The 24,958-nt window shown below is 40.4% G+C and overlaps 1 protein-coding gene across 4 annotated transcripts in view; it reads left to right on the forward strand.

The window, feature by feature from the left end:
• Window positions 1-24,208, forward strand: part of LOC132096230 (ephrin type-A receptor 4-like) — a 38,558-nt gene extending 14,350 nt beyond the window's left edge. Inside the window, exons 4-18 of one of the 4 annotated variants that reach the window (XM_059501470.1) lie at window positions 6,386-6,541; window positions 10,250-10,585; window positions 12,097-12,221; window positions 13,275-13,434; window positions 13,901-14,012; window positions 16,058-16,116; window positions 16,350-16,487; window positions 16,642-16,827; window positions 19,849-19,910; window positions 20,025-20,234; window positions 20,483-20,659; window positions 20,740-20,933; window positions 21,420-21,578; window positions 21,927-22,801; window positions 23,162-24,208. In XM_059501470.1, the coding sequence (XP_059357453.1) occupies window positions 6,386-6,541; window positions 10,250-10,585; window positions 12,097-12,221; window positions 13,275-13,434; window positions 13,901-14,012; window positions 16,058-16,116; window positions 16,350-16,487; window positions 16,642-16,827; window positions 19,849-19,910; window positions 20,025-20,234; window positions 20,483-20,659; window positions 20,740-20,933; window positions 21,420-21,578; window positions 21,927-22,041 (2,189 nt within the window). In that variant the 3' untranslated portion in view covers window positions 22,042-22,801; window positions 23,162-24,208. The remainder of the gene's footprint in view (window positions 1-6,385; window positions 6,542-10,249; window positions 10,586-12,096; window positions 12,222-13,274; window positions 13,435-13,900; window positions 14,013-16,057; window positions 16,117-16,349; window positions 16,488-16,641; window positions 16,828-19,848; window positions 19,911-20,024; window positions 20,235-20,482; window positions 20,660-20,739; window positions 20,934-21,419; window positions 21,579-21,926; window positions 22,802-23,161) is intronic. The other 3 variants (XM_059501471.1, XM_059501472.1, XM_059501473.1) reach the window with 3 other exon arrangements.
• The last annotated feature ends 750 nt before the right edge of the window (window positions 24,209-24,958 follow it).

A 24,958-nucleotide genomic window follows, 5' to 3' on the forward strand; every position in this document is an offset into this window, starting at 1 on the left:
TTGCAGGCCAGAGCATTTGCAGTGAGGGGAAAAATGTTGGCTTTGCAATAAGGGGACAATGATTCTGTGCCCTCTGAAGAGAGGCAATTATGACCATGAGTAGTGGAAATAGACACAAACAGAGAAAAAAGGGAAAGTGATGAAAAAAGAACAAGAGCTTGAGAAAGTGACAGTGAGAGAAACCTCAAAAAAGCTTAAGGAAAATGTAGTAAGTGAAGAGAAAATAAATTTTGGACCTGTGATATAAAATGAAATTACCATGGTTTTTGAGGTTTTACCTTAGTAATACCATATTTATGGAAGTACAGTATCTTGATATGCTATTCTCTTAAAAAAATTTAAAAAAAAGTACTATGCTACTCCCATAGTGCCAAATACCACAGATTACCATGTAAATTCCATATCATTATGTACCTTAGTATTACCATCTGATGGCATCACTGTAGAATAGTTCAAACATAGTTCTTTTTGTGTGTGAGGGTTGGAGTACAATGCAAACAGTTGTAATGGTTAACTATAAAAATATTTGTAGCTGTAGCTTGTTGAATTAAAACTGAAATAAAGTAAATTTAATATTGTTAGTAGATGAAAAACTTGAATGCAAACACATTAAACAAAAATAGAATAGAAATGTTGCATTACAACTAAATGAATATAGTAAATTTTATTCAATTTAGTATTAAAAATGACAAAAATGAATAAAATTACTGAAGCTAATAAAAAAATACATATTATAAATAATAGTAAAATAACACTGTATGCAAATACCATGGCACATAAGTTCCTGTACTATGCTATTTAAAATGTACATCAAATTTACAAAATACCATGAAATGTTAAAAACAACAATTAAATAAAAGTAATTCATACCACTAGTAGATTATATTCATAGTTTTTTGAGGACATTTGATACAATAGCTTTGTCTGAAGAAAATTCCTCAGTAGCTTAATTGCTTAAATTGTGGTCTGTGGTCTCATTTTGCTACATAACGTTTGTAGATATCTAACCCTGTATGTTTTTGTGACATGAGGATGAGTAATGACCGCATTTGCATCTGTCAGATGAATCTTGCCTTTGCATACACACACATTGCAAGGCAGCTCCTCCTTGTTTGCTATGCAGGAATTGTTAGGAATGTGAGACGTTTGACCCCCTGCCTCTCTCAGCTGCCCATTCCCTTCAAAAGACAGTAGACAAGACAATGAGCTGCATTTCAGAAAGACTTCACCTCCACATCCCTGCTGCTGCACTGTCCCTATCCCCACTGAGGACTGAGCGGAGAAAAGAGTGTTTTCTTGTCACTTGCCTGAGCCAACCCTTCATAAAAACTTCCTGAAATGCCGTGAGTGTTTGTGTAGGTGGAGTTCCTGTCTATCAGATCCGAACCAATGGCTGGGATCTTGATGTGATTCAGAAAGACATACCCTGGAGTTGTTGTCTATGCTGCTTTGCCCCCTTCTGCCTTTCCTTCAAAGCTTTACGCAGCTCTCTATATAAAACACAGCGACACACACACACTTCTGTATAGCAGATGGCCACGTAATAATTTACCTCAGAGCGGAGCTCTTGCACATAAAGGTTAACACACGTCTTTTGTGTACGTTCGCCTCTAGCTGTACCTCCATACCTTACTTAGGTAAGACCTTGGGATTGTCTTTAGAAAAGTTTGAGGAACTTTTGACAGGTTTGTGGGGATCAGAGAGCGAGAGAGGGCAAGGGAAGGGTACGTCGAAGCAGAGACAGACAGAAGAGCGATAAATAAAACCTAGGCGAATATATGGAGATTAAAGCCAGTAAGCTTTGACGCAGCTTGGCCCCTCGCTGACAAACGAGCTTCTCAGGGGTTAGAGCCACATCAATCACGGCATCATCTCGCACACTCACGCTGCGGCGATGAGGAATGTTTGCATGCAGCGAGTGGATCAAGGTATATCAGTCTTCAGATGTAATTAATAAGCAGAAGAAGGCGGGAACCGATCAATGAGGGAATTTGTGTGTTCGTGCTACAGGGCAGAGATGATAATCGTCTTTCTTTTTCTTGTTCTGTTTTTTGCTGTACTTCTTTCTCAGCTCACTCAGCCATAGCATCAGATAAGAGTAAAAGCAGTGTTTGTAAAAGCAGGGAATTTTGTGGAAGAAATGTGTATACACACCACATAAGAACGACATTTGTTTAAGTGAGAATATGTAAATAAAAATATATTCTGTAGAATATTATCTAAACAATATTCAAGAATTAACAGTCTGTTAAGAGTAAAACAATAAGCCTGTGAAGTGATAAGAGGAAGCAAAGAACTGCATAAAAGGCTATAAATGTCATGAAATGTCCCTGATATTCTGACAAGAACCTGTGTGTGTGTGTGTGTGTGTGTGTGTGTGTGTGTGTGTGTGTGTGTGTGTGTGTGTGTGTCTGTGTGTGTCTGTGTGTTTGCGTGTGCGTGTGTGAGGTGGATTAGCCACTGTTGATCCTCCTGAGCAGTGGCTTCAGAGATAAGCCAACATCATAAAAGTGTCATAAATATGTTAGCTATTAGCTCACGCAAACCCACAGGTCTTGACTTCACTTTCACTGCCTACGGCAAGTGAGTGTGTGTATGTGAGTGGATGTGTTTGTGTGTGTGTGCGAAAGCTACTTTATTTTTTCTTCTTCTGAGAAGCAGCCAAATTGTCCAGTATGCTCAAACTTAATTTCACATTTTCTAATTTGCAAAATTGTTTATGAGCAGCACTAGCTGGGTTTTAACATATTTATAATGCATAAAAAATCCTGAATCTAAACCAAGAATGTGAAGTACGAAAATGTGCAAAAAAAAATATTTAAGACCTTTACTTAAACCGCTATGAAAAAAAAAAAAAAATTTTCATAAAAAAAATTCCTAGTTGCTTAGTTTTTCCATTTCTATTTCCCTCCAATTTCCAAGGGAATTTTGTTCTCTTGAACACAAGTAAAGAACTTTAGTTTTTTTTGTATTCATTGAATTAATAACATCAAGGATGTGATGGAGAAAAAAAAATGGACAGAAACCAAGATAGATACAGACAAAAAGAGTCTCAGTTCACTTGTGTGTGTGAGGAGAGAAATATAACCTGGCAGAGTTAAGTCTGTTTTAAATTTCCAAAAGAGGACACACGCTTTGAAGACCACCCAGTGCTGAAGCTTCATTCCCTCTCATTTTCCTGTCCCACTCTCTCATTCTTTTCTTTCCACTTCTCCTCACATTTCTATTTGTTTTTCCTTCAGTTTTACCTCTGTCCGCTATTTATTTATTTGCAGCCGCCTGAATAGAAACCACTGATGTTGACGCAAGTATCATCAGACCTCTTTACGTGTCTAACCAAACGTCCTCAGATTACATGCATCTAATTGAAGACCTTTTGTCCCGCCTTGAACATCTTTCAATGCTCATAAACCGCCACACATACCTTGTAGAATTCCATAATTCATTCACTTTCCAACACAATGCCCCGACCTGCTTTTGTCCTCAACTCCACCCTGCATTTTGTCTTTCTATGCAAGACAACAGGTGACTGTTTTAAGGTCTAAAGCCCACTGAAAGCATTCAGAGCTCAGTCTGAGATTGTGCCATCATTGAGATGGACATTGTCCTCACGGTGGACGGTATAGGCGAGAGCACTGACCCTGAATATTGGGGCATGGACTGGTAATTACGACCCTATTATGTCAAAGGCAGTAAGCTCATTTCTTCAATCGTCCACCAGAGTGGACAATGAGACTGTGATTGTCCTGATATTGTCCAGCCCAGTGGTCATAGGCCTCATGGAGAGAGAGTGGAAAGGTCAGATCTGTTGGGGGGATGAGAGCTGTGTGTGGAATTGAAACCAGGAGCTTTTAGGGGTCTCATGAGGGACCTAGGATGGAGGACTTAGGAAGGGAGGGGACAGCTGGTCGTCTTCCGTAAGGGTATTGGACTGAGAAAACACTCAGACACTTAAGCAGGTGGAGGGTGTTAGATATCCTAAGTGCTTAAGAAAAGTGCTACAAGTCAACGAGTGCATTCGCTTATAAACAAGACCGAAACTCCTGCACTCGAAGTCTCTTGATCTCTCAAACACACCTCTGGTTTTAAGCTTCCCAAGAATCCTCTTCAATTAACTCTCTGCTCCAGCCGGCGTTAAGATGAACCAAAGCTGATCAGATGAAACCTCCAGCTCTAATTCCCATCATTCCCCTCCAACGCATGGCAACAAAGCACACTATCCAGGGGAAGTTGTGACCCAGGGCTGCATCTCTTTTTCCTGAGCTCTTTCTATCTTTCCATCCCTTACCCCCTACTGTCATTTTATGGATCTTGTTTAGAAGATGACAAAACTGTGTTAATCTCCTCTCAGAAGATGTACGTTAACTCTCTCCTCTGATCAAGTGTGCTATTGCGGATGATTGCAAGTGATTGGCCCCTGGGCAGACTGTGATGGAGGGAGAGATGAAATGGAGAAAGTGGAAGGTGGTGATTCCCGAGGGCGAGTGCTAATGCGGCCCCAAGGGTTCCTGACACTTATGTGAGATTAAAAGAATTGGCCAGCAAAGAGATAAAATAAGAGAGAGTGTGGCAGAAAATGATGCATGTATTATTATTGGTGTGTGCGCTTTATTCAACGTGTTTTGGACTGTTAAAAAGAAACACCCAGCCACAGCAATGATAACGCTTCGAAGAGCTAGGACAATTTTTTATATAACTCTGACTGTATTTGTCTGAAAGTCATGTATACCTAGGATGCCTCGAGGTTGAGTAAAACACAGGTTAATTTTCATTTTTGGGTGACTTTACACTTTAATATTTGTGAAATGCAGGGAACTTTTCTGTCCTCATTTGAAGTGAAAACGCTGTGTGAAAAAAATCACAAAGAGTTAGAATGTATTGGATGTTTAATATGCATCTATATTTTGGACTGGACTATATTTTTCACTGTGGCTCTATGACTGGTTAGGAGAAGTATAAAAGGGCAATCACACTAGATTTTACATAGGAAAAAACATTTGATTTTATTTCATTTTATTTTATAGTATTTATTTATTTATTATTTATAAAAGTATTGCTACTTTTTCTATCATCTCTAGTCTAGTGCTTAATGATAATAAAGATATATTTAATAATAATTTTTAAATGGCATAGCTTAGCAGATCTCAAAATTAATATCATATTTATCTTTCATATTGTTCATTTTGATGCCTAAATTCACTGTACAGTATTTCAAATGATTGACAAATTAGTACTTTTTGTTCTACAACACTGCAACCCAACGAGTGTCTTTTAAATTGAAGTTTCCTTTTGTTCATATTGTTATGGATGCAAAACCACTAAAATGTTTCCCCCATGTTTGATTTTCATCCAAGAGGCCAGTCTGTGACATTTGAATCTTCTGTTGGTCTAACGTCCTTTTGCTTTGCGAACTTGCAGGTCATAGTTCACCAAACCCAAACTTTTGTAGGCAGTGAAAGACAAATATTCTTCACATTTGTTCGCATTCATATGAATGTAAGTGAATGTCACACAAAGCCCAGTGTGACCGCCCTTTAAAGGCCGTCCTCTCGACACATGAAAGCTTGTTTGTCCTATTTGTCATATAAAAGCCTTGTGTTTCTTTTCCATAATGTTTTGCTAAGAGCATGTATGATTATCAGTAAGAGCATTATTATGATTTGTGATATTCCGCATGGAGCGTTTATATTGATAAGACCTTTTAGGGAAACACATCTGTAAACTATCTTCAGATCAATAAACTCTTAGATAAATGTCATAAGTAGCGGCTTTATTCATGTTCAAATGCTATCTGTACTTGTGCGGGTATTGATGCCTTTGTAGAGAAAAAGTCAATAAAAGACCTCAAAGCATTCCTTTGTCTCTGTCACCGTAAATAGGAAATTATGCTGCATGTTTTATGTGTGTGGGATATTAGAAGGAGCAACAGAAAAAAAAGAAGGAAGCAGAAAGACAAACAAACAAAGGAAGAAAATAATAAAGCTGGAGGGAGTACAAAAATGGACGAGAAATAAAAGAAAGCGGACAAACTTGAAAAGAGAATGAAGAAGAAAATAGCTAGAGTACAAATGCTGAGAAAGGGCTTGGCTTGGGTGTTGGGATTAATGACAGTGCATTCCTCTAGTATCACTTCCTCTCTTCCTTAGCATGTCATAAAGCCGTGCACTGCTGTCTATCATTCAGAAATTTTACACCACTCACAACACGCCTGAGTGTTTCACAGGCCTGACATAAACATTCACACACTGAGTGCCGTTATGATAGCTGGAGGTGAAAGACTTAAGAGTTTCAAGATCTCAAAATGATGAGCTACTGTAGCAGTATATGTTAAATACTTCATGATCATTAACGTCTCAATTTTCTCTCACTTTCTTTCTCTTCGCAGCCTGTAAGATCGGTTACTACAGAGCACTGGCTACAGACGACAGCTGCTCTAAGTGTCCCCTGCACAGTTACTCCATTATGGAGGGATCCACATCCTGTGCCTGTGACAAAGGCTTCTTCAGGTCTGAGACAGATCCTGCTTCTATGCCATGCACACGTAAGTGTATTTAACCTTCACTCACTTTATCTGGATTAATACCGACTCCATTGATGAATATAAACTTGGTGCACCTCTGGTTTCTGAAGCATTTGTACGACTCAAAATTAGACTACCATTCAGAAGTTTGGGGTTGTTACGATATTTTTTTATATTTTTGAAAGAAGTCTCTTATGCCTATCAAGGCTGCATTTTTTTTTTCTTTTTTTTTCAACATGTAATTACTCCAGTCTTCAGTATCACATGACCTTCAAAGTGTAATATGCTGATTTGTTGCTCATAAAATATTTCTTATTATCAACATTAAAAACAATTGTGCTGCATAATGTATTTGCATAAAACATGATAGAACAGCATTCATTTAAAATTAAAACTTTTGGTTACCTAATAAATGTCGCTGACACTGACAAAAAAAAATGTATACTGACCTCAAACACATTTTGGATGGTCTCTTCCTAAGTGTGCCGTTCTTGGCCAGAATAAGCTGTACTATGGAGCATATTATGCTTATAGTCAAAAGTCAGCTACGTGAGACTAAAAGCACAGATGTAAACAAACCACCCTGGACATAAGTAATCATTAGACCAGGTCAGGGATTTTGAACAGAGGAAGCACATATCACTCAGGATAACCAGCACCGCCTGGATTCGTATTAGACTACAGCTGTTCACTTCACACACCATTGGAGCTGTTTTCCAAAAGGCTACTTACCAAAGTTTAAGACAAAAAACATGCTTGACAGTGACAAATTATTGGACATTTAATTGCAGCGGATGTTATTTTGTGTCTTTTATTCATGGGTTGCCTAATCAAAAACTTTGGTGACTGACTTAAAATATGTGTGAGTAGCAGTGAGTTGGGAGGAGCCCTGTCATGATGAGTAAAGATAGATATATGTCAGACCCTGAGGTGAGTCATAGACTTGATAACAGTGTTCTGCTTGTTAAATAGAGATCTGCATTGAAGCGACAACAGTCGACGTGTCACAGCTCTGAGCAAAGATGACAGGGTTAATCGTAAAAAACGAACACACACGTCATTCATGAAATGCTCTTTCTCACATACAAATCACTCAGGTTTTTGCAGACACACATATACACCCTCAAGCCAGTGTGATAAAAAAAGAATTACATTATCAATGGATTAATGATCTCTAGGAAAAGGGCAGAGAGGCATTCAGACCAGATGTGTTCACAGTGTCAGATATAATAGGTAAGGGAAGGCAGGTGGGGGGAAAGGGCTCTTATGCACCTGTCGGACGTCCAGATGTGCATTTTACGTATCGAATTGTCTTTCTCGCTTCTATCTCCTCTTTAATTGGAGCTCTCTTTCATATCGCCGTCTGTCGTTCACCCAGAAGCACCCGTCACATACACAACAGCCAATTCGCTAAAGGCACATGTAAAAAAAAATAAGATAAAAAGGAGCTAGGTAGCAAGGGAGGGAAAAAAGGTGAAATGCGAGAAAGTGGGGAGACAGACAGTGAAGAGGCACGAGAGAAACGACCCCATTACACTTGCCATGCTGAGCCTCTCTCTCACCTTATCATATTAAAATGCAGTGAAGCCAGTCGACTTAATCAGCTCCTGTCAATCACAGAGCGTGTGGCACTGAGCCACCGTGGGAGCGAGCTCGGTTCACCCCACTCTGCAGGGTGGGTACAGCAGCCACATACTTAATATAGGTTAAACAGAGTTTAAAGACCATTTACACTTAAAGCACAGCCAGGGGGAATTCAATCTGATCCTGACCTAGGTCAGATATGTGTTTGAAGTGTTTAAATGATTTGGAGGATATGGAGATATTTGAAGATAGCTTTGCCATATGAGAGACCTCAAGGAGAGATAATGGGACACATCCTGTTTGAAGATTTGTCCTCTTCACTCACTTCTTCGAGTTTGATGTTAAACGTGTGGTACTTGAGGCTATACATAGGAATGAAAAATCTCAAATGAGATCTTTTAAAAAGTGAAATTAGTAATTTTTAACAAAGTGGCAGCTAAATATGGCAACAAACTATGGCTTTATCAGCTGTGTGAATTGAACAAGACTTTGATTCAAATCAGACCCATGTGGAGACACAAGAACATTTGTAAAATGTAAGGTTTGTGGGGAAGTCGTGGCCTAATGGTTAGAGAGTCGGACTCCCAATCGAAAGGTTGTGGGTTCGAGTCCCGGGCCGGCAGGAATTGTGGGTGGGGGGAGTGCATGTACAGTTCTCTCTCCACCTTCAATACCACGACTTAGGTGCCCTTGAGCAAGGCATCGAACCCCCAACTGCTCCCCGGGTGCCGCAGCATAAATGGCTGCCCACTGCTCTGGGTGTGTGCTCACAGTGTGTGTTTGTGTGTTCACTGCTCTGTGTGTGTGCATTTCGGATGGGTTAAATGCAGAGCACAAATTCTGAGTATGGGTCACCATACTTGGCTGAATGTCACTTCACTTCACTTTTCCAGTGCAAAAACAGTCAGTCATGCTTCTTTTTATTGCAAACTAGTATGCTATAATTTTAATTATCATAATCAAAAACACACTAGTTTGGGGCATAATTCGTTTTACTGTTTACTGATCTTTGTTATTCATTTAGTTATTTACCTATTGCAGTTAATAAATCGGAAGTCTTGTACAGTCACAGGAAATAACTTGCTTCCACATTGAAAAGATCCTTCTCAGATTTCATCATGATAAAAAAAAACTCTAACAACCTCACATAATCTGGAGTTTGAATAGAGATCTCAACATTTTCTTAGGCTGTCAAGATTTGAGATTTCAATCTGATTTTATACATTTCACATCCAGGTTTCACAAATGATCTGCTCTAAAAAAAAATCCAGATTAATTTTCTAATAATATAACTATAATATAACAATACTATAATCTAACACTACAATTTGTTAACAATTCTATCATTCATATCATTCTTTCTATGTTTATTTCTCCTAAGGGATTTTAGGACAAACATCTATATTCAATCTATATTCAAGTTCACACTTGAATATAACATAACTGAGAACTCAATTAAGTCACCTGAGCAATAAAAGAGCAACCTCTGAGCAATAAAATGTTCCTTCGGGCAAGCTTTGTGAGAAAGTCAACCTGGAATTGCTGATTTAGAGAACCATATTTACGATGAGAACGTCATTTCTAAACCAGAAATGGCAATGAGGGCGACCAAATTAGCACTCACCAGATCCCTATCAGCAAGTTGCTCAATTATGGAGATGTAATCATTTTCTCTCTCTTTCTTTTTCTCTCACTCTCTCGTGGGATGAGTGTATTTCCTTTTTGCACAGCTAGCACTGCGTCACCTGTGGTGCTGGTTTGTCATAATTGTACTGTAATTATCTTAAAATTCAGCAATGCCTGGTTTGTGAAAACAAAACACCACAGAGAAAAACTGTGCAAATGTACACAAATACACACAAGCACACAAACAGGCTTGTATCCGACATAGGCTGTAACATCATCTGCCTGCAGTGGCAATAAAAGAGTGTGTGTTTTTGTTTATGTTGGTGTGTATTTGTTTGCCATTGAAGATTCCTTGCCAAGGGTGTATTTTGAGATCAATCTCTGCCACAGTCATAATCCTGTTTTGTTTGTTCCAAAACTTCCAGACATCACTGTTGCGGGAATGAAACATAAATCATGTGCATATTTTGTCATAGTGTTTCTAAACTGTGTTTCTTTTCCCAAAATTGTTTTTCGTAGAGCCCCCATCTGCTCCTCAGCATCTTATTTCTAATGTGAACGAGACCTCTGTGAATCTGGAGTGGACTGCACCAGCATCCTCCGGTGGAAGGCAGGACCTCGCTTACAACGTCATATGCAAGCGGTGCAGCTCTGACGGTCAGCGCTGTCAGCCCTGCGGCAACGGCATCCATTTTTCACCTCAGCAGCTGGGCCTGCGCACCACCCGGGTATCCATAAATGACCTGCAGGCTCACACCAACTACACCTTTGAGATCTGGGCAGTCAATGGGGTCTCCAAGCAGAGTCCCGGACCAGAACAGGCGGTGTCTGTGACGGTTACCACCAACCAAGCTGGTAAGTGTGTGGTTTATGTTCACAAATGATTGTTGAACATGAAATTCCTACTATTATGACTACAGTAAATACCAGGCTGATGTCGTCATGTGATCTGGTCACAGGCTGATGTGTTGAATTTGTCACCACAATATGATACAGAACACAGTCATCAAGTCTGTAATCAGCTTCCCATCTGTGAGAGTGCTCTGTCTTATATCACCACAGAGAAATTTCTAATTACTCCTTGTCTGTGTCTGTCAGAATGGATTTTTATGACTTTAAACCGCATGTCAGGTCAGATTGCGCATATGTGCATTTGTTGGCTGTTCACGTTAACACTGAAACACTGTAACTGAACCACCTACTGGTGTTTGCTAAAGGCCATATCAGTATTAATATTTTTGCTATTTCTAGCCACCACCAGAATGTCCTACCAACTACCATAGTAACCACCTAATGTTGCTTTTGCAGCCACTTCAATTTATTACATACCTCCCCATTCTAGGGATGGAAAGGAGTAATACAGAAAGTGGTGGAGAAAAGGAGGGAGCTTTCCCCTTCTACTGACTCACACACAACAGCATAATCGATGCAAAACAGAAGAAAATTTATTGAACACAAGGAAGCAAACAAAACTTCAGCAGAGAACTTCAACTCCCAAAAGCAACCTAACTAATCTAACAAATAAAAAGGAAGGAAAAGTGAAGTTGCATAGCAGCAAGTTGTCTTGATTTTTGTCAGAGAATGTAAAAATCAAGCTAATAAATAAATATGAATCACTGATCTGTTTATAATTATAATATTTGTCTGCCCTGAGGAATTGAGCCAAGATTGTTTCATGGTCTGGCTTCCCCTTTGGTAACTGTAGAGTGTCATTGCTAAAACCCCAAAGATTACAGATAAGCATGTGCTCCCTAGATGACTATATCAGTGGACCTTCTGTAGTAGCGAAGTGGAATTAAAGGGATATTCCACCCCAAAATGAAAAATTTCACATAAATCACTCACTCCCATGTCGTTCCAAACACATAAAAGCTGTTTTCATCTTCGGTACACAATTTAAGATATTTTTGGTATAAACACCGGGAGGATTGTGGCTGTCAAGTACAAAATGTCAAGGTCCAAAAAAGTATGAAAAGCAGAATGTCAAGGTCCAGAAAAGTATGAAAATCAGAATAGTCCACCTGCCATTAGTGGTTCAACCGTGATGTTATGAAGAGACAAGAATACTTTTTGTACAAAAAGAAAACAAAAATAACGACTTTATTCAACAATTCACCTTCTCCATCTCTCCCTACATCACCGTAGTTCCATTTTTGAGAATATGAGCTGACACAGGCTGCTTACTCTCTTCTGTGTTTAGTTCTTTTTTAGGTTTTCTCAGTATGACAACACAAATATCTTCAATTTTAATACTTCATTGTTGCTTTATAGCACTAACATGTTTATGTTTCTTTGAAACAGATGGGTGGTCGGGGTTCTCCTAGCAATAGTAAGCTTTTTCTCTTTGTGTTTTTCTCCTCCTCCAGCTCCCTCTCCAGTAACCACCATCCAGGCCAAGGACATCACCAGACACGCTGTGTCTTTGGCATGGCAACAGCCTGAGAGACCCAATGGGGTCATTCTTGAGTATGAGGTCAAGTACTACGAGAAGGTGAGAAGATACATGGGAAAGCAGTTTCCAATATTTTGTATGTTTTGTATACAGTATGTTGTATTTTGAATATGGGTATGCAGCCCCATGAGGCTTCTTAACCAGCTTGGTCAACCTGCTTTGCCAGAAGTACCATGCTGGTTGGAAACATTAAATTTTGCATGTTTTTGAGAGGTTCCCCATCCTGATAGCATGAGATAAGGGATATATTTACGAAAATATAGTTCAGGATTGGGCCTAGTGACATCACTTGACAGGAACTACAAATGGGGGAGAGATATTTCTTTGAAACCGCAGATTAAGGTGTAGCAATCAAGGTGAAGCTTTCATTTAAGTCCTTAAGATGAGCCGTATGATGTCAGGTACATCAAAACGAGAGAGCTGCATTTTAGTTCATGGCTAGACCAGATTCACTCACATTCGCAGCAGGAGTGTGGTGAACCGGCAGGTCAGAACAGCATGGGGTGGATGTAGAGACCTAGGGTGAAGCATACAGGCCGTTGGGATACAGAGAGGATAACAGCATTCTCTTCTCTCTGCTCCCGCTGCGTCTTCTTCTGGCTGACTGATTACAGATTGCAGCAGTGGTCAGATTCTTTTCGCTTACACTCTGAGGTTTTCCATTGCAAACACCCACTGACACACACACAAGACCAAGACACAAATGTTCTTGTTTTGCGATCCAACAATTACAAGCCAAACATTAGGGGACATCTTAAAAAAAGAAAACAATTAAACTTAGCTCCTTTGCTTGTTTTGGTTCAAACTTGACATTGTTTAAGTGGTTTGGATCTAGAGATGAAACAAGGGAATTTTGAACAAGCAAATTCAGGTAACACCCAAGGGAGCGAGTGAAAACAAAGATGGCAACCTTGTTTTTGTACAACGAGGTTGTGGTTTTCCCTACAAAAGCCTGGCTGTAGTTTCTGTGTCAGACATTAAACAAATTTTTCTTCCTTTTTTGTTTTATCAGGGTTTGATTCCAAATAAAACAATCCTAATGACCAATTCCACAAGTTGGTTCAACATTTCCTGTTCTTCTCATCCAATCAGGATCAAAACGAGCGCAGCTATCGCATAATGAAGACCTCGTCCCGAAGTGCCGAGATCAAAGGCCTGAGCCCGCTCACCTCTTATGTGTTTCATGTGCGTGCCCGCACTGCCGCTGGCTATGGAGACTTCAGCGCCCCCTTCGAGTTCATGACCAATTCAGGTAGGTTTCCACGTGCGTGTTACTGAACCGACAATAGCAAGTCTTTGTTCCCAAAATTAGAGACTCGTGTTGAGTTTTAGGGTGGATCAGCCATTCATCCGGAAACTATTTCTGTAAAGTAACATAATTATAGCCTTTATGTATGATTTCCTTTTCTTTACGATAGTTTCTTTGTTTGCTCACTACAAAGTCGCTGGTATTTTTAAAAGCACTTTAAAGTAAACTCTGTAATGAGTGGAATGTTTTGGAGCTTTGATACTAGGTCATTTCAGCATCTTAAAACAAAACAAAACAAAACAGGATTTGTCCCTCACTGATGAAACAAAGCTCTTTTATGCAAATTCAAAATGGCTGACAAACTTAATCTGACAATTTAAATGAAAATTATGCATACTAGATTAACTTTAATGTTGTTTTTACTTTCAGTTAACTTTAATGTTAACTTTAATGTTGTTTTTACTTTCAGTTCCCTCTCCGATCATCGGAGATGGCGCTAATTCCACCGTTCTGTTGGTGTCTGTGATTGGCAGTGTGATTCTGTTGCTCATCTTCATCGGAGTCTTCATCATCAGCCGCAGGTAAGCCAACAGACCCAACTGGGTGTCAGTCGTCTCACAGATACTGTCTGAATCTGGAAGCATTCTTCCGTCTTTCCCCTTGTCCCTGTGGGCATCTCTGTCACCTCTCCCTCACCCTGTCTGTCATCCTATATCAGTCTTTCTATCTGTTGTTCTCCTGCTGTCTTCCCCTTTCTCTACCTGTCCATCAGTCTAGTTCTCACGGCCCTTCCTCCTTCTCTTTCCCGCTCTCTCACTCTCTTTTTCCCTGTGGTGTAGCTAGTAGTATTGTGACAGGCCACTGGCAGCTCTGCCTGATTAGTCTCCGCTGTGCTTCTACGGGTCTCTGTGCCGTGTGTGTTGAAATCCATAGGGAACACATACCATTCCCAAGAGAGCCGAGACACACGGCAGGACAGCATATGTGCGCATACGTGTACGTCTGTGTACTGTACTCAATCAGAGTGGCTGTCATACTCCCACAGACAAAATGACATGGTTGCTTTGCCTTAATCAAACAACTTTTTCTTGCAAAACTCTCAGCCAGCTATGCTCCTACTCCACTACAGTTATAATCAGCTACATTTCCCTTTCATAAGGCCTCCTCCTTTTGTGTCCGATCGTAGTTTCCCAAGACCAGGGTGACAGTGACATTGTATCATTATCAGCTGAGATAATCATCTCTGCATTTTCAAAGTCCCCGAAGAGAAGCATCACGCTCATTCAGAGTGAAAATAACAATCCAAGCTAATGAATGGGGCTTTTGTTTTGGCCAAGCAGCCATTAAGCACTTCCTCAGTGGAGCCCTTCAACGGGAGACAAGACTACAGATCCCAAGTAGCTCTCACCTTTTGCCTGTTCTTCTCTACCTTGAGGGGACAGCAAATGCTCGATCATGGAAGCGTGGAGGGGGGTTACAGCCTTGCACAAAACCTTGGGTTCCTCGCTTCGGTACTTGGATAGCACACCTGATAATCTTCTTGTTCCTAAAATAAACGTGTACCGACCGTTCAGGCTAATGGCAGGGCCTCCTCCTACGAAGTCATGGCCCCCTGCAGGCAGAGCTATTTTCAGCTTCTGCAAAGTGCTCAGGCGTTAAAACCTGGCCCTTTCCTCCTGTTCTACCTGTGGATATGCCCCTCTCCCTTCCTCTAGCCTGTTCTTCCTTCATTAGTCCTGAAACCTTTGGGGACCTTTGTCAACACCAGAATGCACTAGAAAAACAGTAACAGCAGTTGTGCATTCCCGGCTGAGCCCCCACTCTCTATATACAGGCAGGTGACCCTATCCCCAGCAGGGAGTCTTGGGCTAGGGCAGCATTGTGGGTGGGGTTGTTATCCGTTCCATTGCTTCTCTTCTGTTCCCTGCACCCATGCCGAGGGTTCAGTGGTTGGCCCTAAGGGGTCAGCAGGTGATTGGGTGAAATGGTAACTTTGAAGTTTGTGAATACTAGCTCCTTTATGTCATTGTGGACAGATGAGGCGAGATGTTTTTAGGGGAAGAGCTGGAGTGGTTTCAAATGGGATTTTGTTGCCATTTTGGCTACTTGATGAGTGTGTGTTTACTCATCTGTCAATCTCTTTACCTCCTTCCTGTTTGTTCTCTATCTGTAAATCTCTGAATGATTTCAGATGAAAGGCCAGTGGACTTGGTTCGTGAACAAACCTTCTTTCTACTTTGATATGGTGTACTCTCTCTGTGTGCAGCCTGATTAGCGTTACAGATTTTTACAGCCCCACTTTTAAAGAAAAGGTTAAAAGGTTATTCAAAACTTTGACCTGGTTCAATGACTTGGAACAGCATGTTCCTTCATGTACCAGCCCACCATGTCTCACACGTGCCAGTTAGTCTTTTTTATGTTTTGTAATATATATATTCTCATCACTAGCCTTGAAGGTGAAAAGCCTGTGTAAAGATGAGTTTTAATAGTTAAACGTCATAATTTATGTAAAAATTAATGCTTTACCCATCTGACTTTTAAATTGCAACAATCACACTTTTTTTCACTTATTTGTAATTTCTCTTTTTTATGTGATTTAAAATCCCTCTCATCTATCTTATAACAGGAGAAGCAAATACAGCAAAGCCAAACAGGATTCTGATGAGGAGAGACATTTACATCCAGGTAATGCTGCAGCCATGTAAACACATATACCCAATGACACATTCTCTAATATGCATGTATCCTCTAAGTTAAAGTAGTAAATAAGAAGAGAACTTTGTATGCTCTAAATGTGGTAAAAGACAGACAAGCCAACAAGAAAGGGAGGAGAATGGAAAACAGATGTTGGATATTCATTTTTTTTTCTGTCTGCCAACTAACCTCGCCTCCTCTTCTTTCAACCTCCTAACATGTAGGCACCTCTCTCCGTCTCTCCACAGGGGTTCGGATCTATGTGGACCCCTTCACCTATGAGGACCCCAACCAAGCAGTCCGTGAATTCGCTAAAGAAATCGACGCCTCCTGCATCAAGATTGAAAAGGTCATCGGCATTGGTGAGCAAACGACCTGCTGTTTTCCTTTCCGTCTGTCTCAGACTGAGTGTAGCTAGACCACAACTGTTAAAGTGAAATGTTAGCCCACCGATCCAGGGATATCTCATGGGTCATTATTTACCACAGACATTTCTGATTCTTTTTCCATTTAAAGGAGAATTCGGGGAGGTGTGCAGCGGTCGTCTCAAAATGCCTGGAAAGCGCGAGATCTGCGTAGCCATAAAAACCCTCAAAGCAGGATACACAGACAAGCAAAGGCGGGACTTTTTGAGCGAGGCCAGCATCATGGGCCAGTTCGACCACCCCAATATCATCCGACTTGAGGGAGTTGTCACTAAATGTGAGTCTTTTGAGTGTTTTTCATATGAACAAGCTACTCGTTTTCTGTGACCACATCCTTTCAAACAGATTTGTTCTGGTTTTGCATGTCATTTGAAAATCGTGACCTAGTTGAGCACACAATCCAAGCTGCGTTGATCCACTGTCTACAGAAATCTTTCATGATAAGTCTTTTTACAAAGTGATGCATGATGATTTTTTCACATTTTATTTAATTAAATTGAATTCTCTTTTTTTAATTGTTCATTATTTCTTCTTTAACGCATGAACCTTATTAAATTGAAAGGATGTATGCTTTAAAACAAGAAATAAGACTTTATTATTCATAGTAATTCTTTTATTACCTTAAAATAATGAGTAATGAAGATGTATGTGGTTTTGCTTCTTACATAACTTTTAACAACCATTCTGTTGTATGCCAAACACCTAATATGTTTACATATTTTACTTGAAAAACAATAAAAAAATACTTATTAAGAAGAGTATTGCTTGCTGTGTTGCCAGCTTATTTGGCCACCCATTGAAGCCACCCATTTGGCCACTCCCCTGGTGTAGAGCTGATGGTTTTCATTTCTTTAGGTTTTTGACTTTTGCTTTGACTTTTAGCCATCAATTTTTTTTACTGTTGATGTCTGCCTCCTGTTTGCATCTTAAATGCATTTTATAACCACACTGAAGAAATGACATACTCTCCATTTCTTAATTTGATGAAAATCAACCGTCTTTTGTAATGCACCCTTCCCTTTACTAGAACGGAATCTTGGCCGGCTGGCAGACCTGACAACAAACCTTTTAATAACTTGTTATTGATTGAAAGTTGACTCTCTCATATGTGTGTTTAAGAAAGCTCCAGGGTGTAGTTGTGGCCAGACCTCACTGTGCATAACAAATATGAGGAGGACCTGGTGCGTGTGTGTGTGTAATCATGGAGCTGGGATTTGCATTAGATGGCTTTGCATTTGACAGCTGGACTGAAGAACACCCTTAGTGTCTTCTGACGCTGATGGCTTTTGTGCTGTCTGGCAGCTCGGGAGCTCTGGAGAAACACAAAGATGAAGATGTGTGTGTTTTTTTTGGAGTTTGTTTTGGTAGACTGCATGGAAGAGAGCTGCATTCATAGGCATGGCCTTCTGCAGACATGTAACAATCCCACAATCCCACCGAGTCACATCGTTTCTCCAGACAGCCCTGGCAAATCCCCATCATCTCTGATGTATTAGTGAAGACGATGCCAGCAGATGGGTTACAGCGAGAGAAAGTGAAAAAGAATGAAACCAAGACCAAACACAGAGACAAAAGGAGCAAGAGAGAGACCACTCGTGTAAAAATACATTAAAAAAAAAAAAAAAATGGCGATCCTAGGAATTGAAGTACGCATTACATGAGCCATCTGCCATTTTGAGTTTGTTTGTGCTATACATGCACATTAACTGGACCAAACTGAATTAAACTATTTTATTTTATTTAATTTTATTTTTTTAGTTTGAAAATGTATGAAACAATTGTGATCAGAACTTTTCCTTTAAAAGGACTGGTTTGAAGCGTTGGGGTGCTGTTTGTTATAAGTAGCCCTTCTCCCATAATCCTCAGCATGGCAGAAGTAGTGTCTTCAGGATAACTGTTATTGCAAACAGACAATGGCAGCCCTCTTGTAGCCTACGCCTCCAACCGGGCCAATTAAACCTGTTAAATAAATTACTAATGATCTAGAAATTGTCCTAAATAAATAAAGACAAAATGCCCCTAAGCCTCAGAGAGCGGGAGAGAAGCAGGATGCCAGCCGTCTCCGCAGAACGCATTCACAGACGGGCTTGGTGGGCACAGTCTTTTATGCGCTGGCATTAAATGCAAGATTGTATTTGCATAATGAAGGCACCGCTAGAACACTGAAATGATTCCTCTGAGGTGAAGCTCTTATGTGTGTATGCGTTTGTAAGTGGCTGTGTGTAGGTGTGTGTGCGTGTGTGTGTGTGTGTACCATTGTCCTCTTTTGTGAAGACCATGCGCTCCTTCCTTTCGGCTCAGTGAGAGGGGCCTGCGTTGCCATAGCATTGCCTTGTCTCTGTACTGACTGGCAGGTAATGTGGGAATCCAGCCCTGATAGCCTCCAGCAACGGCTGCATTCAGTAAACAAACCCACACAGAAATCCCACTCGCAAATAGGAGCGAAGAACGGGGGGGGGGGGGGGGTGAGAAAAGAGGAGGGGCTAGCAGACGGACAATTTAGAGCGTGATTGGGAAGTGTCATTCAAATGTGCTGATGTGTGCAGAGTGCCTTGAGTGCACACGGTAAAAAAAAAAAACATTAAATCTATGCATTTTTCAATGCACTTAAAGTTTTTGTTTGACTGTTTTTGCTCTTGGAGACAGATGATTGAAGCGGATAACTGGTTCAGGACCTAGATCTACAAACTCTGGTTCTAAATAGGACAAACTGCACCCAGTCAGGGGCTATTATACAGCTACAAAGGATCTGCTTGCTTCATTCTGTTCAATGGAAGTTGGATTTCCAATTTGGAAATTCAAGCGGAAATTAAGTTTAAGTTAAAGGTCCAAAATATATATAGTTTAGCATTTGAAATTATATATATGTGTGTGTGTGTGTGTGTGTGTGTGTGTGTGTGGGTGTGTGTGTGTGTTTTGAAAGATATATCTTATTCTCACCAAGGCTGCATTTATTTGATCGAAAATATAGTTTTTCCTATTTTAATATATATTTGAATGTAATTTATTCTTTTGATAGCAAAGCTGAATTTTCAGCAGCCATTACTCCAGTCTTTAGTGTCACATGATCCTTCAGAAATAAATGAAATATGTTGATTTGGTCCTCAATATTTGAGCAACAGTTGTGCTGCTTATTATTTTTGTGCAAACAGTGATGCATTATTTTTTTCATTTTTAGATATATAGAAAATTCTAAAGAACAGCATTTATATGAAATATATAATATTTTGTAACATTATCAATGTCTCTACAGTCACTTTTCACTTACATGTTCTTTTTTCTTTCTCTCTCTGCACAGGTAAGCCAGTTATGATCATCACTGAGTACATGGAGAACGGATCCCTCGATGCCTTTCTCAGGGTGGGTTTTGTTTATGTTGTATTTCAAGCACATCTTTTCCACCCATTCATTTAGTGCTCTTGCGTACTGTATTGGCTTAAACATCATTTAACTGTACATGTTGTTCCTTTATAGAAGAACGATGGGCGGTTTACTGTAATTCAGCTGGTGGGCATCCTGCGTGGAATCGCTTCAGGAATGAAGTATCTATCTGACATGAGCTACGTCCACCGTGACCTGGCTGCACGCAACATCCTGGTTAACAGTAACCTTGTGTGTAAAGTGTCTGACTTTGGCATGTCTCGAGTTTTGGAGGAAGATCCAGATGCTGCTTACACTACTAGGGTAAGTTTGATGCATATTATTTGTTTGCAGCCTTGCGTTTGCAGCCCTAACACAAGCTTTAACCCATTATCTTCAGCATTTAACCCGCATGTGCTTACACGAAGTGCTAGTATCTTTTTTCTTGTGTAATAGAAATTAGCAAACTAACCCCAAAATTCAGTGCCGAGCGCATGTTTGTGTGTGTGTGTGTGTGTGCATGCGTGTGTGTGATTAACCTCCATGCATGTGTTTGCTATCTCTTTTGAAAGGAAATAACGGGAACCTATCAATCACAGGGAGGCAAGATACCTATTCGCTGGACCGCTCCAGAAGCCATTACATACAGGAAGTTTACCTCCGCCTCTGATGTATGGAGTTATGGCATTGTCATGTGGGAAGTGATGTCATATGGAGAACGGCCATACTGGGACATGAGTAACCAGGATGTAAGTGCTGGATGAAGTGAGCTTTAGTGTATCCATTTTCGGATGTTGTTTAACACCATTTGGATGTTTCTTTGCTTCAGGTTATAAAGGCAATTGAGGAAGGCTATAGACTGCCTCCTCCCATGGACTGCCCAGTTTCTTTGCACCAGCTGATGCTGGATTGCTGGCAGAAAGAGCGTGCCGAAAGGCCAAAATTCAGCCAAATTGTCAACATGCTGGACAAACTCATCCGCAACCCCAACAGCCTGAAAAGGACAGGAGGAGAGATAGCCAGGTAATAAAATTTGCCACATAAGCCAAGGTGCAACTAGCACCTATTTTTTGAAGGGCACCAATCACAGTTCTGGTGCAATTTTTTCCTTGTCTGATACCTTTCCATTCATTATTTTACACATTGATATGATAAACATTTTATATTTTAATGTAATTTTAATGCAATTTCTATATATGTTTATATATATATATATCTGTCTGAAAATCTTAGCTCAGTCTGAATGGGCATGTTTCTTCTCATACAAGTCATGCTCTTGGTTCCAGTCTCTTTTTTTACCAGTGATAAATTGGTGTAAATACTTTTTAGCTGTGGCACATAAGTGCATGTTACATGCATGACTTGCAGTGTTATATAAACGTGTTCCAATGAAGTGATGCTCACGGCTATAAAATCTTTTATAGTTCTTTTACACGTTGTTCAAAGTGGGCAACACAGAGCTAGCCCAAGCTCTTGGGGCTCCTAACCAAGTCTTTTCTCTGTTTGTAGACCCAACACCACCCTCCTGGAGCCCAGCAGCCCAGAATTCACATCTACCCTGGGATCAGTTGCTGACTGGCTGCAAGCCATCAACATGGAACGTTACAGAGACAACTTCACAGCTGCTGGCTACACCACTCCAGAGGCTGTGGTCCACATGACACAAGAGTGAGTCACGTGAACAAAAACTGGGCATTCTTAAGGTGTTAGGAGACGTGTAATGTGTGTATGTTGGCTTTGAGAGGGCTTTTGACTAACACAAGAGAAAGAAACCCAGTTCTTAAATCAGCGCTCTGGGACACACATCCTGACGTATGGGTTCAGTAGTCACATTTCCGTGCAAAACCCCTGTGTAGATGCCAACGAAGCATTGAGAACTTCTACTTTGGCATTCAAATGTTCAGCCAGGATCAAGTTCTTAGATTTCATGTTAAAAGCAAATGAGGAGAGAGGGATAAAACAAAAAAAAATCAAACATGTTCTCATCACTTCTGTCTTTGTGTCTTGTTGGAACAGAGACATGGCGAGGATAGGGATCTCCTCTGCCGCACATCAGGATAAGATCCTCAACAGCGCGCAGGGAATGCTGTCCCAGATGCAACAAATGCAAGACAGGATGGTTCCTGTCTGAACCCATGGGATCAGAACACACAAACTCGAAACATACTTTGGACTTACTTTTTTATTTTGGTTCTAAGAAAATCCATTTACCTCATCCATGCACTTTAAATAAAAAAAAAAAAAAAAAAAACACAGATTTCAGAGGAACGATACAGCACTTTTCTTTCAATAACGCCATCCCCGCCGTCCAGTCAAGAGAATCGTCCTGCGCTGTACTGATGCTCTGGATATGATTGTAGGAAGCTTTTCATTTCAATGAAACAACGAAGGAGTTTCTTTGTTCGTTTATTTGATTTTTGTATGTATGTGCCTGTAAGTAAATGTATAAATAGTACTGGATTATTTTTTTCTGTCCGCTCCTGCCATTTCACGGTTACTTGAGTGAGCGGCACCAGGTGGAATTTTTTCGTCGGAGATAAAGATTTTATGCACTCTTTAACGCTTTTGTTCCGGAGATTACGGAGAGGCATTCATCTTCCCAACGTCCACAATGGAAGACCAGCTCTGGAAGGTCTCCAGGTCTCCCCATCCTCAGAATGGAATATCTGTCTCCACTCCACAATTCTCCACACCACTTCACTTGGCCTGTGTTGGAAAAGAAAAATCGGCCCTCAGTTTACATCTTTCTCTCTGCACCTCGCTCTCCACGGTTTCCCCCCGCTCCATCAATGCCCTCTCTCTCCTCGCCTCTCTGTCTCCGGAGACCTTCGGTGAGCCGTGAAATCAACACATGTCTCCCTTGCTGGAAGTTCCAACAGGGCTGAGCTAAGGTAAGCACAATGTAACAAGTCCAACCCAATGTTTATATGATCTGCTCTACTTCCTTTCCATCCCCTGTAGTTATTTATCTGCTCATTAGTTGGGATTAGAACCAGTACAGATGAATACAAGGGATATATACTGGTGCCGTTTGATGGGATGAGCTCAAAATGAAAACTTAGCCTAAAATGGGAAATGTGTTTTTCCCATGCTCCCCAGCAACAGAGCAAACAGAGCAATTTCAGTTTCCATACTCTGTGGATTACTTCAATTAATGCTGCGTTTGTTTGTCCTGGTCTGTTTACAGAACGCGCTTTGAATCCCAGAATCATAATCATTTTCTTTTTTTCTCTCTCTCTCTCCCTCCACAGAGTCACCTTCACACATCTGCTCCGCAGCAATATTTGCTGCTCAGACTAGCATCCATTGCAGTTTCAATAACTACTTTTACTTGACACTGGGACAAAGGACTTCAATTCCCATGATTCCCAGCAAATGCTGAACGCTTCCACATCAGCAGACTGAAAACATGACAAACAACCTGAGGAGCGGTTGAAGGCCCTTCGGTTGTCTCCTAAGAGATTCAATGAGAGATATAATGAACATTTTCATTTGGTCTCACTCTTGACAGGAAAAACTCTCCATTCTCAGTGCAGCGTGTTGCTGTTTTCTTTGAAGGATGACGGTTTGTTTTGAGGCGCATACACAAAGGACAAAAGCACATGATGTGTGCTAAGACTGCAGAACTTTGTGGCTACTCTCTGGAGGCCGACATACTGGAGTTGTTTGCTATATTCACTAAGCCACTGCTGTTGTTCACTTCTTACCAATGCTGGAGGTTGTAACTAAAAAAACACCACATTTATTTGGGTCGTTTGACTCCAACCTAAAAGATTTCAATGCTAATTTGAATAGTCTGAATGTGGACTGCAAGAAGAAGCACGTTATTTGTACCTAAAATAAACTTATTACAGGAATGTTTATAAAAAGGTAAAAAAAAAAAAAAAAGTTGAACATTTCAAGTGTGCTCTGTTTCATATCAACCACAACCATCCATCCAATCTAAGAGACTTTCTTCCCGTTTTATCTTTCAATATTCCCTCCTTACCTGTTCAGGACCTGTTTGGAATATGCAATGAATGTGAGAGGAGAGAAATTCAATAGAATGTACTGTGCCAAGTCTCCTAATGTAGTTTATTCTGGAAGGGACACTAACAAATCGCATTTTTCCCAGCAGATCTAGACATTTTAAGTTTAATGTTGTGCATAATTGTGTCATCGTTTTCCTTCTCTTCCATTTTTTATTTGATGAAATTAGGTACATGAAACATGTCATTTATTTATGGTCTTTTTTATCTAGTTTGTAAATTGTAAAATAGAGCTATGAGAGAAATAAATGATTGCAGAGTGCATTGTAATTAATGTCTAAAGTGATTTATGTGGCTAATTCCACTAATTCCCCAAAACGGATTGCTGGAAAGGTACTTGAGTTGGCCGTTTATTTCCACATAAAGTGGCAGCTGAGGGTGAGATCGGACAATTGGCTCCAATGCTGGTCACATATTTTTATTACATTCTGGCTGCAGTTGAAACTAAATGTTCTAATGGGGTGGTATAAACAGGTTTGTTGCCTTGCCAGTAGCATTCAGATTATTTTGAGTTTCTCTTCTCCTTTTCACCGATCATTCCTCTCCTCGTCTCTTTCAGCCTGAGCTTGAAGTGAGTGTTTGTGTAAACTATGATTGTGAGTAAAAGCAGCTTGGCAGGGATAACCAACACATTAAAAGCGTATCCAAAATAAGAGAGAGAGAGAGAGAAAGAGAAAATTCTCCTTAGAAGAACAATTTCAACAATCAAACCATATTATGGTTGAAGAGGGGGCTGCCCATGAGCGCCTGCGTTTCGTCAGCCTTTCTTTTTTTCTACTCTCCTTCCTTTTTTTTCTTTAAACTTTTTTTCCTGTGCTTTCTGTACTTTGAATGGGCTGTAATACAGCCGCTTTGGCACGGTACGCCTGCTTAATCAGTAAACATCTGTTTCCCACAGCCGTCCCAGTCGCGATGAGGGCTGATTGTGGAAAGCCTTTGATAAATAAAGGAGGGAGGGGACGAGGAACGAGGAGAAAACGTAATTTTAGAATCCCAGAAAACCCTGCCGTGAGCCAAGCA

Source organism: Carassius carassius, chromosome 20 (assembly GCF_963082965.1).
Source record: "Carassius carassius chromosome 20, fCarCar2.1, whole genome shotgun sequence".
NCBI lineage: Eukaryota > Metazoa > Chordata > Actinopteri > Cypriniformes > Cyprinidae > Carassius > Carassius carassius.